Source organism: Prionailurus bengalensis, chromosome A3 (assembly GCF_016509475.1).
Source record: "Prionailurus bengalensis isolate Pbe53 chromosome A3, Fcat_Pben_1.1_paternal_pri, whole genome shotgun sequence".
Taxonomy (NCBI): domain Eukaryota; kingdom Metazoa; phylum Chordata; class Mammalia; order Carnivora; family Felidae; genus Prionailurus; species Prionailurus bengalensis.
Window position 1 is genome coordinate 66,658,578 of NC_057354.1, and position 15,756 is coordinate 66,674,333.

Consider the following 15,756-nt stretch of genomic DNA (forward strand, 5'->3'; position numbering starts at 1 on the left):
GAAACGGAGATGATAAATATTACCCCACCAAGTTGCTGCGAGGATTAAATGCACCTGCACCAGAAAACAGTCAATGAATGATGGTTATCACCATCAAAACCAACCCTGATAGAGTACAGTTGACCCTTGCACAGCATGGGGGTTAGGGACACTGGCCCCCAAGCAGTGGAAAATCCATGTATAACTTTGGACTCCCCCCAAACGTAACTGCTAATAGCTCACTGTTGACTGAAAGCCTTACCAATAACATATACAGTCAATTGGCATGTATTTTGTATGCTGTATGTATTATATATATTGTATTCTTACAATAAAGTAAGCTATAGAAACAAATGTTATGAAGAAGATCATAAGAAAAAGAAAATACACTTACAGTACTGTACTGTATTTACTTTAAAAAAATACACATATAAGCGGACCCACACAGTTCGAATCTGTGTTGTTCAAGGGTCAGCTGTAGCTTATTTATAAAGTTTCTTCCACTTCTAAGAGTCCTAAACAGTTCTGTGATCATAATGTTAATTTCTAGAACAATTAAACTGAAAGACGAAATCAATCAAATTGAGTTTTTCAGATAAAGGTTAAGTGGCATATTATAATGGCCTAAAGATTATTGCATTGGTTTAACTTTGAGAATGTTCTCCTGGTAGGCAGCATTTCTGTACCATACTCAACACAGCGCACCAACATCTCCCACTGTTGGGATCAAAGGAGTCTGCTTTCTGTAGTTTACAAGTTTGTGGATCTAAACCAAACCCACATTCTGCTGTAGGAATGCATGTTTAGGACAGACATGAATCACAGCCCTGAGCTATTTCTTTGTGTTAGAACATTTTCCATGAAAGTATTCTTTTCAATTTGTTGAAGGACAGGATGTTCTAAATCAGTGAATCACATTTATTTATAAAATAGAATGGATGAGGTGACATCAATGAAAATGGCAGAATAAGGATCTCCAAAAATCTTCTCCTCCATAAAAGCGATGAGAACAAAGGCAAAGACTGTCAGAATCAACTGGCTTGTGCTATTTCATATACAGGGCTGCTTTTCCCTGCAGGACATATAGCCTGAACTAATATCAAATTATTTTTGATTTGAGCCTCTTTACTAATAGTAAACAAATTATTATTAGCTCACAGCATTCGTTTAAAGCATATATTTCAATCCGGGCGCCTGGATGGCTCAGTCAGTTGAGCATCCAACTTCAGCTCAGGTCATAATGTCACAGTTTGTGAGTTTGAGCCCTGCGTCGGGCTCTGTGCTGACAGCTGGGGGCCTAGAGCCTACTTCAGATTCTGTGTCTCCCTCTCTCTCTGCCCCTCCCCTGATAGCGCACTCTCTGTCTCTCTCTCTCTCTCTCAAAAGTAAATAAACATTTAAAAAAAATTTTAACAATATATTTCAGGGGATATAGAGTATTACCTAGCAAAAAAAATCCACGTGTCTTGACTTCTTGCTGCCAAAGCCAGCCAGACACATTCATCTGTCTCTGTTCCACCTATCAAATAAAAAAGGCATAACTATCCACCCCCCATTCCACACACACACCCAAGAGAAGAGACAACAGCCAGCAGAGATAACATATCTGGGGTAGACATGAAGCAGTCTGGAGGAATGGTACCTGATATGGCTCAGTGGGGAGAGCTGAAGCCCACGCACCTGGAGAGGGCCTGCCAGAGGAGCAGGCTGATTTGCTCCACAGAACCCAAAAGAAGGTCAGGAATTTCAGCCCTGAGGAGCCCCTGTGAGGTGGGAATGGGTGGTGGGGGCTGAACATAGGAGGGCCGGTAGACCTCTCCTCTCTAGGTCCCTCTGCCTCACGCCCTTCCTGCATCCCAGGGTGTGTGTGTGGGGGGGGGGGGGGGTTCATTCCTGGGAAGACTGCACCAGAGAATTGGACTCAGGAGCCCCAGGCACTCTGAGGACAGGAGCCTTCACTAAAAACAGGAATTGAGTGAGCTCTTTACACACAAAACGGTGAGACCTCCCAGCCCCTTCCCCGTCTCAGCTCCCAGAACACCAGCAACTGGCCTATACCCAAGCCAGAGGCTGAGGAGTCATTTTGAAGCTACTGATATGTCCGGGAGAAAAGGCCTAGGGACACCCAAAAGAAAAACCACGCCCTCCTCCCATCAATCCACAGTGAAATCCACTGGACATAATCTCTACCTATGTTCGTGTCCTGTGACTGCTGTGACAAATTTCTATAAATTTGGTGACTTAAAACAACCGAATTTTATTCTCTCATAGTTCCAGAGGCCAGAAGTCTGAAATCAGTGTCACTGGACTAAAATCAAAGTGTCATCAGGGATACCTCTGGAGGCTCTAGGAAAGGGTCTGTCCTCACCTCTTCCAGCTCCTGGTGATGGCCACCTTCCTAGGCTTGTGGCCGCATCACTCTAACCTCTGCCTCTGTGGCCACATTGCCTTCCCCCCTTCTCAATCTCCCCCTGCCTTTCTTATACAGACACCTGTGATTGCATATAAGGTCCACTGGAAATCCAGGATAATCTCCCCATCTCAAGATCCTTCACATAATTACACGGACAGTTTCTGCCACATGAGGTAACCTTCACAGGTTCTAAAAACTAGGACACAGACACAGCTTTGGCGCCATTATTCATCCAAGCACACCACCCCCATACAGTTTTCAATTAACCTTTTAGCTTCTCACACTTCCTTTACCTGTTTTACTTTTCTATTGATGTTTCTCCTATAGATTTTTTTTTTATTAAGTTTATTGATTTGGGGAGAGAAAAAGAGGGGGGAAGGGACAGACAGAGAGAGAGAGAGAGAGAGAGAGAGAGAGAAAGAGACAGAGAATCCTAGGCAGCCTCCACATGGTCAGCATTGGTGGAGAGCCCAATGCGGAGCTCAAACTCATGAACCATGAGATCATGACCTGAGCCGAAGTTGGATGCTTAACCGACTGAGCCACCCAGGGGTCCCTCCTATAGAGTGTTAAGAGAAGTGTAGATAAGGCTGTCAGCCCTTTATCTGCCATGTATGTTGAAAATATTTTCCTAATTCCTGTTTACTTATTTACAGTTTGTTTTCTGATATACAAAAAAATTTAAATGTGGTGGAATCAAATCAAATACTTCTTTTCCTTTGCAGTTCATCCATTGCTATTACTCAGAAAATCTACCTTATCCTAAAATTAGATACATGCCAATGTTTTCTTCTGGTTTTATGGTTTCAAAAGTATTTAATTCTTTAATCAATATGAGTTCATTTTAATATGTGGCATGAGGAATCTAACTTAATTTTCTAAGTTATTTCATCAATTGTCTAGCATAAAATAGCTCTTCCTTTTTCCTACTAATTTGACACACCATCTTTATCAAATATAAAAATCTCACATAGTCTATGGTCTGTTTCTGAACTCTGTTATCTAAATTCCCCTTTTGGATGTTCACTGTATGTTTCTCTTCCCCTGAGTTTCTAGTTACAAATAGGTAATTCAAGTCCATCAAACCATCCCTAAATAATTTCATATTTCCTTAATCCTTCAAAATATTTATATAATTATTTATTTTTTGGCATCCTACTAGTTAGTTATCTAAAGGAGTTCATTTTTATCATAACACATGTACATATATTTGGAAACTTGTAGAAACAGGTAGGCATTTTCACACTTTGGAAAGAAACCAGAGACAGATACTTTTCCTTCTTGCTGTTAATATAATGATCTATCAAATATCTCTGACTTTATCAATCAATTAAATCAATAAATGCCATGTGTCAGCTATTTTTCTACATGTTATGTAAACAGGACAAAAACAAAAATCCTCACCTTTATGAAGCTTATATTCTAGTGAGGGAGACAGACAAAACAGGAGAAATTAATGTTTAAGTGTAATGTATCAGATAGTAATGAGCAATATGGAGAAAACAAAACAAAACAAAACAAAATAAGGATGGGGCACAGAAAATTCTGAACAGGTGACCAAGGATCACTTCACTGAGAAGGTGATAGGAGTCAAGACTTACAGAAAGTAAAGAAGTCTTTACTTTTATTCTATAACTTGACACAAATGGACTACTTACACTGAAATCCCTAGTATATCTTCAGATATACTTTAAGTACATATTAAATCAATTACATTAATCATTCATTGCTTATCTACTACAGTGAACAAAAGGTTAATCTTGATATCTCAACATGAACCATTGCATGTTTTAAACATCAAATTCATCAGGAGTTATGTGTCTACAATATACTTACAGGAGTGAAGCAGCTTGTTGGAAATCTTTGAACTGCAGAACGAAATACGAAGCTCCTATATTAAAAAAAGAAAAGATGATATTCTAAATCTGTTTTTTAATGTGAGAACTTTATTAACTTATTACCTATCTCTCACTAAATATTTAAAAATGCTAATCTGGATATGATGGGCATAAATGAGGTTTAAAAGCCATTAGTATTGGTTAAGTATGTAAATAAAAAGGCATGAGTGAAATTATTAAAAGCAACTTAATAAGTATATAATTACCTGGAAGCGTGCTTGGGAACTGGTGCAGGAAGTAGATCGTATTGCCCTGGTGAAAGTTTAACTGACTACACAGAATGGACAAGGACACCAAAAATAGATTAATACAGGTCTCAAGCTCACTTTATTTTATTACCTGTCATTCATAATCCTTTATTTTATGACCATACAGCATTATATAATTTATTCTCTATCTTAATAATGGAAAAAATACATTTTCAAAGATGGAGCTTCAAAACATTCAACCAATGCTCACTTTTCATGGTAAATTTTTTTTTAATGTTTGTTTTTGGGAGAGAGAGAGAGAGAGTGAGTGAGCAGAACAGGGGAGGGGCAAAGAGAGAGGGAGACAGAGGATTCCAAGCAGGCTCCACAATGACAGCAGAGAGCCCAGTGCAGGACTCTAACTCATGAACCATGAGATCATGACCTGAGCTGAAGTCAGATGTTCAACCAACTGAACCACCCAGGGCCCCTTCTTCATAAATTTATATGACAGTATGCCTGAGATGATGCATAGAAAAATTCTGTAAAATTGATCATATTTTAAATGTACTAGATTCAACAAATCCATTTCAATTACCATTTAGTGAGCTTGCTCTGTAGGTAAAGAACTGTGCTGGGTGTAATGGGGAATACAATAGTCCCTGACCAGCAGGAGTGAGAAGGCACACACATAAACAATTCTAATATAAAATACTATAAATAAAATTATAAAAGATAGACTGAGGGTAGGAAGAGATTAAACCCAACTGAGTGACCCACAGTTAATATCACATACTCAATGGTGAAAAGCCAAAAGCTTTCCTCTAAGATCAGGATAGGAGAAGGCTGCCCACTCTCTCCATTCCCATTCAACATAGCATTGGAAGTGCTAGCCAGAGTAATTAGGCAAGAAAAAAAATAAAAAGCATCCAAATTGGAAAGAAAGAAGCAAAACTGTTCCCGTTCACAGATGACATGGTCTTATACATAAAAAATCCTAAAGACTCCACCAAAAAACTGTTAGAATAAATAAAATCAGTAAATTTACAGGATACCAGAACAACTTACAAAAATCAGTTGAGTTTCCATGTACTAACAATGAACTACCATTTTTTAAAAATTTTTTTAATGTTTATTTATTTTTTGAGAGAGACAGAGAGAGAGAGAGAGAGAGAGAGAGAGAGATGGAGAGCAAGCCGGGGACAGGCAGAAAGAGAAAGAGAGAGAGAGGGAGAGAGAGAGATATCCCAAGCAGGCTCCATGCTGTCAGCACAGAGCCCCCGATGCAGGGCTCAAATTCACCAACTGTGAGATCGTGACCCCAGCCAAAACCAAAAGTTGGATGCTTAAATGATTGAGCCACCCAGGCACCCCTAACAATGAACTATCTGAAAAAGAAATTAAGAAAATAATCTTATTTGCAATAGCATCAGAAACAGTAAACACTTAGGAATTAATTTAGCTAGGGAGGTGAATGATCTATAAACCGAAAACTGTAAGACACTGATAAAAGAAATTAAAGAAGGCACAAATAAATGCAAAGATATCCTGTGTTCATGGACTGGAAGAATGAATATTGTTAAAATACCTATACTACCCGAAGCAATCTACAGATCCAATGCAATCCCTATCAAAATTCCAACTGCATATTTCATACATATAGAAAAAACAATCCTAATATTGATATGGAATCATCTAAGACTGCCAACAGTCAAAGCAATCTTGATAAATAACAAAGCCGGAGGCATCACACCTCCTGATTTTAAACCATAGCTATAGTAATCAAAATAGTGTTGTACTAGAATAAAAACAGACATATAGACCAATAGAACAGAGTGGAGAGTCCAGAAATAAACCCACTAATATTGAACAAGAGCACCAAAAATACACAGTGGGTAGAGGATAGTCTCTTCAATAAATGGTAATGGGGAAACTGGATATCCACATGCAAAGAATGAAACTAGACCCCTATCTTACACTGCTCACAAAAATTAATTCAAAATGGACTGAATACTTAAATGTAAACCCGAAACCACAGACTTCTAGATGAAAATACAGGGAAAACCTCTTTGACATTAGTTTTAGCAATGATTGTTTTGGATTTTTTTTTTATAAATTGTTAATATCCAAAATACATAAGGAACTCATACAACTCATGAGTTTTTGTAGCAAAACAAAAACAAATAATCTGATTAAAAATTAGCAAAAGACCTAAATTTTTCTAAAGAAGACATACAAGTGGCTAACATGTACATGAAATGGTGTTCAATGTCATTAATTGTCAGGGAAATGCAAATCAAACTAAAATGAGCTATCACCTCACACCTGTTAGGAAGGCTATTATCAAAAAGATAAGAGATAACAAGTGTTGGTCAGAATGTGGAGAAAAGGAAACCCTTGTGCACTATTGGTAAGAATGTAAAATTATACAGCCATTATAGGAAACAGTATGGAGTTTCCTCAAAAATTAAAAAATAGAACTACCATATGATCTAGTAATCCCATTTCTGGGTATATATCCAAAGGAAACAAAATCAATATCTAGAAGAGATATCTGACTCCCATGTTCACTGCAGCATTATTCACAAATAGCCAAGCCAGGGAAACAACCCAAATATCCACTGATGGATGAATGGATAATGAATACATATGTGATATAAATTATATATGTGTGTGTATATAAATGAGCATAATATCTGTCTATTTATCTATCTGCCTATTTATCTACCTACCACAGGAATATTATTCAACAATAAAAAAGGAAATCCTGCCATTTGCAACAACATGGATGAAACTGGAGCTCATTATGCTAAGTGAAGTAAGCCAGAGAAAGACAAATACTGTTTCATATCACTTATATGTGGGATATAAAAGGGTACTCATATAGGGGCACCTGGTGCGCTCAGTTGTTGGAGTGTGTGACTCTTGATCCCTGGGTTTTGAGTTTGAGCCACACATTTGGTGTAAAGATTGCTTTAAAAATAAAATCTTTAAAAAAAAAAAAAAGAAAGAAAAGGGTACTCATAGAAACATAGAGTAGAATGGTGGTTGAGAGGGTCTGGGGGTGGGGAAATGGGGAGACGAATGTCAAAGGGTACAAACTTTCAGTTACTGGATGAATAAGTTCTGGGGATATAATGTACAGCACAGTGACTATAGTTAATACTGTATTGTATCCTTGACAACTGCTAAGAGACTAGATCTTATGGGGTTCTCACCACACACACACACAAAATACTATATGAAGTGATGGATATGTTAATGAACTTGATGTGGTAATCATTTCATGAGGCATGCAAATATATGCAATTTTATTTGTCAGTTATACCTCAGTAAAGCCAGGGGAAAATAAATAAATAAATCCATCTGGGTGATCTAAAGATGGAGAAGACAGTGAGACTTGAGTCCGGTTTTAGGGAAGGCAGGACTTCCTCGAGGGGGCCAAGGAAGGGCATTTTAAGGAGGAATGTTGCAGAAGAGATTGTCTCTCTACCTACTGCCAAACTTACTGCAAACTACCTGGGTGACTCCATTGTCCCTGGATCTTCAGATAATAGCCCAGAAGTGTGTGACATAAGGGAGTGTCAGGAGCTGGTGCACACACAGAGTGGAATAGATAAGGAGAAGCCAGGGGAAGACTGACCAGACCTCCAGAACTGCCTACGTTGAAGGAGTTGGCAGGGAGGAGTTGTATTAAGAAATCCTGGGAAGAATCATTCCTTGAAATGAACAATCTCTTCCACCCCCTATTATTTTAAAATCAGATTTAAAAGTATAATACTGCCTTTGTTGAAAATGAGGCATCCATATCCTGGCATCACCTGCCACATGGAAGTTCAGCCATTCTATCTCACCCCACAGCTGTCTTTCACATCCTAATACAATTTTGATTGCAGAGGCAGCTTTTTGTGGATATAGTGATAATAACCGTAAATACAGATTTTATGATGAAATATATACATTGTCCTGACGCACCTGTGCCTTCTTCATTGCTCACTCAACATAATAAACACCAAGGAAACACGTGTTTGTTTGTTTATGACACCATGGAAGCACAGGAATGTATTTTAAGCAGACAACTTTCTTGGGGGCCACAGCATTTTATTTCTTGATTTTGATGATGGTTGCATGTGTATTTCCTTTCTATTTACTTTAAATTGTGCATATATGGTTTATGCTCATTGTTCTTGTGCTCTCTCTCCTTCATGCACATATACACACATACAGAGGAAGAGAAATGAGAAAGAGAACTGAAAAGTTAAGAAAAAATCTTAAGCAGCTGTTTATTCTTCTATATTCAGCAATCACAAAAGATTTACATAATAAAGTACTCATGGAAAAAACTCTTAGCATTAATCTAGAAAGGAATATTGGTTACCCATAGCTTCTATATTTATCCTATTTTATTTGGCATTGGCCATCCTTTGCTATTTGATATAGCTGAGAGAGGGCTGATTTTTTTCCATAAAATCTTAAATAGCTGCCTTACATAAGAGACTGTTTCTCTGTGTATTGCTGAACTTGTTGCAAACTATCTGGGTGGTTCCATTATCTTTGGGTCTAATGGAATATATATGTATATATAACTCAAAAAGAATGGATATGTGTGTATGTATGTATGTGTATGCATATGTGCACGCACACACGCACACACACAGACACACACATACTTTCCTAATTCCAACATATGCTTCTGAATTCTTCATTTGTAAGATACGGCTCAGAGAATATAGACTATGTGCCCATAAAAAGACCTGACTCTAGCTAATTGTTTCAATTCACATTGATTAGGCACTCAGAAATCTTACAATCTTGGGATCATAAAATAGGGCAGGATCTCAGTGTGGATACTTAATTCAGTTGGGTGGTACCAGCACCATCAATGTCAGAAACCTGGAATAAGTGAAAAAAAATCCAACTCTACTTATTAGGTCCTTGGTGTGACAATTTTTTGAAAACCCAGATCTATAAATAGGTGGGACAGAAGGAAACAGATTTTTCACTCCTTTAGAATCCCTACCAGAATAATCATAAGGTGAATGAAGTGAATGGGCTAGCAGGTGCAATATTTTTAAGCACTATTGGTGGAAATTTCACCAAATGTATCTCTGAGAAGTCAAGTCTCTTATGTCATATGAAAGTATCACTGATTCACTGCTCAGACTTGGGTCTGAGAAATAGACAACATAGGACTTTCTCAAAAAGAAGTCTGCCTCATGATAGCAATGATATTGTTCTTAATTATGCCAGTATCTTGTAGTTTTCATCAGCTCCAAAAGAACCCTAAGAACTACAAATGCGTCCCAGTCCCTGAGAGGGGTTCTCCATATCCATTTTTCAAAAATCATTTTCATTAGCTGTTTTCTTGACATATTTGCATATTTGGCAATTACTGCCTTGCCTTGCAGATACTCTCTGAGAACTTAACCTCAAAAAATATTTGCTAAATGAGCCAACTCTGAGGGCCACTTTTTAAATTTAAATGAACAACGAACTGTCTCATCTACATTTTGCTCTTCATTATCCCAACATTTACCTCTTGAGTTCCCTACAGTATTACTTGCCAGCCCCTCTTTGGGCGCAACGTTTCTCTCTGTTGATATTTTGCTCAATGCAAAACCATCCTATTGAAATTTCCATCAGACATTTCTTTTGCCATGGTACGCTTTTCATATTAACATGTCTTCAGAGATAGCATCAAAGCTATAAACACAGCTAAGAACTATCAATGTATCAACCAGATTTTCTCAACCTCAGTCTCCCAATCAGCTGTTCAAGGATGTCTTTTGAACACATTAGAATGGATCCTTTGGCTAATTTTCTAAGTTAACAGGGGTGCCTTTCCAGCCTGGCCCCCTCCTTACAATATGGGGGTGGGGAAAGGCCGAATCACCAAGTTTGTTTCCTTTTACATGAGCGTCATCTTCTAAGGCTAAAGCTAACCTAGACAGAAGTTTCAAGCAATTTTAAATCTTGTTTGTGATTTTCACTGAAACGTTCCCAACCTAGAGGAAGTAAATAAGAGAAGATTTAAAATGGAAAATGTAATGTAACCCTCACTTCTCAAGAGGAAACCAGTTAATGATTGCTTAAGTACCTCTCAAGAAAAGGAAGGATGCATTTAACATTATATATATGTATATTTGATTTTATTCATACAAATGGGATTATACTATAATATTTGTCTGTTCCTTGTGTGTTTTCATTTAATAATATATACCTTGGAGATACTACCATATCAACACATATAGATTTACATCATTATCTTTAATGATTGCACAATATACCACTGTAAGGATGTACCATGATATAATTAGTCCTCTGATTAAATAAAATTATAAACAATGCTACAGTACTGTGTATAACATCTCATTGTACTTTTGTAAGACCATTTGTAAATTCCTGAGAGTGGAATCCCTTACTATGTGCATTTAAAACACTGCTAGAAACTGACAAATTACCCTCCAAAATACTTGCAATAATTTGTATTATACAGTATATGAGAAAATGCTTCTGTACCCTCTTTGCCAATAATGGGTATCATCAAACTTAAATTGTTGGTCATCTGACAGGCAAAGAATTGTGTCTAGCTGCTTTTGTTCCTTTGTAATTATTTCATTATTAGTTGAAGCCAAGCATCACTTTATGGTTTTGTGTGTGTGTGTGTGTGTGTGTGTGTGTGTGTGTGTGTGTGTTTAGTAACTGGTATGCCTGTGAATTGCTAGTTCACATCCTTTGTTCATTTTTAAAACAGACTATTTCAATTGGATTATAAGAGAATATGACTCATTTTTACCCTTTGATGCAAGAGTGTTGAAGCCACACAATTACTGACTCATTGGCTACACATTGGGTCAGAGTCACCATCTTCTCCCTGTCCTGTGCATTGTAGGGAAACTTGGGAACAGACTTTGCTGACTTCAGGTTATTTGGAAGTTCCCATAGCATATTGATTTCAACCTTATACTTAAAAATTTTCTCATTCGAGTCATTTAATTCATGTTTCTAGTTGAAAACATAAACAGCAGATGTAAAATGGCACTGGACTTACAATATCCTGTAAGATGGAGCTGCAGAATAGCACAATTTTTCTTTTCATTTTTTTGAGAGAGAGAACATGAGCAGGGGAGGGGCAAAGGAGGACAGAGAGAGAGAGAGAGAGAGAGAGAAAGAAAGAGAGAGACTCTTAGGCAGGCTCCACATCCAACTCCAAGCCAACGCGGGGCTCAATCTCATGACCCTGAGATCATGACCTGAGCCGAAATCAAGAGTCAGATGCTCCACCAGATGAGCCACCCAGGTGCCCCTAGCACAATTTTTCTGTAAGAGAATTTTGGCAATGCATCTCCAAAGACTTAGATACATATATACCCTTTCCCCAACAATTCCACTCTATGACTAACAGCAGAAAATGGTTGAATATATTAGGATATACCATATAGTAGAATACTATGCAGCTATTTAAAATGTTGTAGAGAGGGGCACCTGGGTGGCTCAGTTGGTTAAACACCCAACTCTTGATATTGCCTCAGGTCATGACCTCTCAGTTTGTGAGATGGAGCCTGCTTGGGATTCTCTCCCCTCTCTCTCTGCCCCTCCCCCCACTTGTGCATGCTCGCATGTGCACTCGTTCTCTCTGTCTCTCTCTCTCCAAATAAATAAATAAACATTTAAAGAATAAAATAAAATGATGTAGAGACTATATAATGGTGTGGAAAAGATTCAGTCTATTTCTAAGTGGAAAAAACAGATCTGGTTTCTATTTATAGCAAGCTAGGTTATTTGGATAATAAACTTTCCATTGCAGATGACTATGGAAATGAGGAATAAAATATTAAACGCAAATAGAGTTTTTAAAACAATATGCAACTGCTAACAATACAATAAGGAATCATAAGAACCACAAGCCAAGACATAGCAAAAAGCCAGAGAGGCACTGTGGCCTAGTTTTGCCCAGAGAAAGTTTACTGGTCCAGACCAAACTCAGCAGAAGAACCGAGCTGTGTCTGAGGGACTGAGGGAACTTCAGAGTTCTACAAGGATCCAGAGGTCAAAGCCTGGGCCCATCAATGATGGTGATCTAATGGGAGTCCTACCCGTAGGACTTGGAGGCCCTAAAAGAGCACTTTGTGAAAGTAAACTCTCCCACATCACCCAATGTTAAGGGTCTGTAGAAAGAGTTGCCATGGTGCTAAGCAGAATTGGAAGAGGGGAAAAAAATCCATCGTTGAGAAAGTGTAACCCTGGGGTGGTCCCTTTCACAGATTCCAGTCCAAATTCCCATCATTGGAACTATCCAAGAACATATAAGCAGTGCATTTCAAGTGGCACCATACTGGTAGCTCCCCAAAATATCAGCAGAACCAAAAGCTGAAGGAAAACACTTCCATCTTGGATCTTAGGATCCATGAAAACAAGTTTTGAGGAGCAATGAGCAAATACACATAGTCAAAGAAAATCGCACATCAAAGGAAACAAATAGAGTAAGTCCCAGTCAGAGTTCAGATATTTGGGTAATCATTCATTCATTCCACATTCAACAAATAACCATCAGACACTGTTCTAGAGGCAAAGATGTAACAGTGAACAAAACAGATAAATATTCATGTCCTCATGAAGCTTCACTCTCATGGGAAAAAACAGACAATAAAATAATAATAAATATAATAAATAATAAAATAATAATAAATACAAAGTGCAAGTAAATTATATAGTATATTGATTGCTATAGGTGCTAAAGAAAAAATAATAAGGCCAGGGTAGAGAAGGTCAGGAGTGTCAGGTGGCCAATTAAAAAATTTTTTTTAAGTTTATTTATTTTTGACAGAGAGAGAGAGAGAGAGAGAGACAGAGACAGAGCATGAGTGGGGGAGGGGAAGAGAAAGAGGGAGACACAGAACCTGAAGCAGGCTTCAGGATCTGAGCTCTCAGCACAGAGCCCAACACAGGGCTCAAACTCACAGACCGTGAGATCATGACCTGAGCCAAAGTTGGACACTCAACTGACTGAGCCACCCAGGCACCCCATCAGGTGGCCAATTTAAATGGGGCTCATTGAGAAAGTGACCCTTGAGGAAAGACCTGAAGAAGGAGATGAAGTGAGCCATGCAGATAACCTGGAATAAGAGCATTCCAGAAGAAGGAAGATCCAGTGCAAAGATACTGGGGTGGAGGGCCCAGCTCAAGAAGCAGCCAGGAGGCCAGTGGGGCAGGAAGAGAGTGAGAGAGAATATAGTAAGATGAAGCCACTTCACAATAAACCTGTTGACCCTGAGGGCAACCACTCAGAGATCACACCCACTATCACAAAGGTTCTCAATCAGGAAGGAGGTGGATTAGTTTGCTGGTTGGTTGGCTGGTTTTATTACTTCCCCCTCACCCCCAGGGAACACTTGGAAATGTCTAGAGACATTTTTGGTTGTTGCAACTGGGAGGGGGAGATCGATAATGGCATCTAACTAGCTAATGGAAACTAATTATCCAGGAATGCTGCTCAACATCCTACAAAGCTCAGAAGAGCCCCCACAACAAGGAATTATCCTGTCCAAAGAAACCCTGAATTAGACACACAAGTGCAGAAATCAAAAAGGCAGTTCAATATATGAATCTGGAGTTTAAGAGAGAAGTCTGGGAAGAAGATATAAATTCGGAAATCTCAAAGCAATAGATGGTGTCCAAAGCCCCGGGACTGAATGAGATCACCAAGGGAGTGAGTGTAGATAGGGAAGATGTCTGAGTGCCAGAGACACTCCAACATGAAGAGGTGAGGGAAGAGGGGCTGAAGAGGTGAGAAGAGAGAACAAGGGTTGAGGAAGAGGAGTTGGGGCATGGAAAGAGGGGAGATGTGAGATAAAGCCACCCACAAGAGTGGCAGAGAACACACACTTAGGGAAGTCCATTCAGTGCCAGGTGAGGTGAAGAATTTAAAATGAGATGAGTCATTCGGCTACATGGATACAAGTACAAAGTTCCCAGAGACTTGGATTTAACCAGTGTTAAATCCCTGGCCTTGCCAGACAAATAAGATGAGCCACCATGGCAAGGGAACTGAGGGTGTACACAGGGAGAAACTCTAATGATTAACTTGGAACTGCAGCTTTGCAAAGACAGAAAACATCAGAAAGTCAGAGGCAGTGAAAAGGAGGATCCACGGATTACAGATCGGAAGGATGGAAAAACTGTTGGGGTTGGGGTGCTAGGGTGAGCGAGACAGAAGATTAGGAGAGGGTGATAAAAGTGGGTTGCACACAGTTGAGCTTGGGGAGAGTTGAAATGATGGATCTTGAAAAACTCTAAGGAGTCAGGAGCTGAGGCAGAGGAGAATTCAAGAAACCGAGAAGCCAGATTGTTGGAAGATCATGTACAGGTGTCCTGAAATAATGACAGGAGACAGTGGTGGTGTGAAGGAGCTAAAATCATCCAGAAATGAGGGAAAGGAACCCAGGGGCTAGCAGAGGATGAGCAGTGACCGGGCAAAGGGTAGGTCATCACACTACAGATGGGGAGACACATGGCCCCACTTCTGTACATGTCCTACAACAATAATCTATTATTTCTCAAAAATAAACACAAAAAGAATTATTGTAAAAATTGAAGGGCCATCTCAAATACTCTTTGGAAAGAGCCAGACATAGATGAGTATACACACACATATGCATGCACATGTACACACACACACCCACGCACACATATATATGACAAGCGTCTTTGATATAGACTCTCCAGTGAATTACATGCTTCAGAATAAAGGTGTTGAAAACTGTAAAAATGTTCTTACAAATAAAAAGCAGCACTAATGGGTATAAAGTGAATATACTATTAAAAATTGTGAAGCTGGAGAATGTTGTTCTGTCTTAATAAATAACAACAATGTATATTCTATTTACCTCAAATTCAAAGTATTATTATACTTAGTTCTGGTTTTTTAAAAGCCAGAGTTCTGGTTCATAAAATTATGAATTTTATTGGTGAGTAAACAATGTCACATCTCAACAGCTCTCCCCCTCAGAACATTATCATATACTTTTCAAACAGAAAATTAGGAAAACATTGAATTCTTCCAGTTTCTATAGTACAATCCTTTGGGGGAGGTGGAGAGAGAGACAGAGGAAAAAGAAACAGGAAGAGTGTGTTTTCAGGTTTTATCCCTCCCTCTGGGTAAGCCAAATTCTTTTGGTCTTTTAAAGGTTTAAATGTTGCCTAATATCAACCTTCTATGTTTTCTCCTTTCAGTAGTGGGTCTTGATCTACCCTCATAAACTCCTAAAAGCAAGAAGAG

At 38.7% G+C, this 15,756-nt stretch overlaps 1 protein-coding gene across 1 annotated transcript in view; it reads right to left on the reverse strand.

Moving 5' to 3' along the window:
• The window catches only part of STPG4 (sperm-tail PG-rich repeat containing 4), a 47,088-nt gene that overhangs the window by 24,960 nt on the left and 6,372 nt on the right, over positions 1-15,756 (reverse strand). Inside the window, exons 4-5 of the mRNA XM_043603322.1 lie at positions 4,497-4,561; positions 4,229-4,283 (exon numbers count right to left, since the gene is read on the reverse strand). Of these exons, the coding sequence (XP_043459257.1) occupies positions 4,229-4,283; positions 4,497-4,561 (120 nt within the window). The remainder of the gene's footprint in view (positions 1-4,228; positions 4,284-4,496; positions 4,562-15,756) is intronic.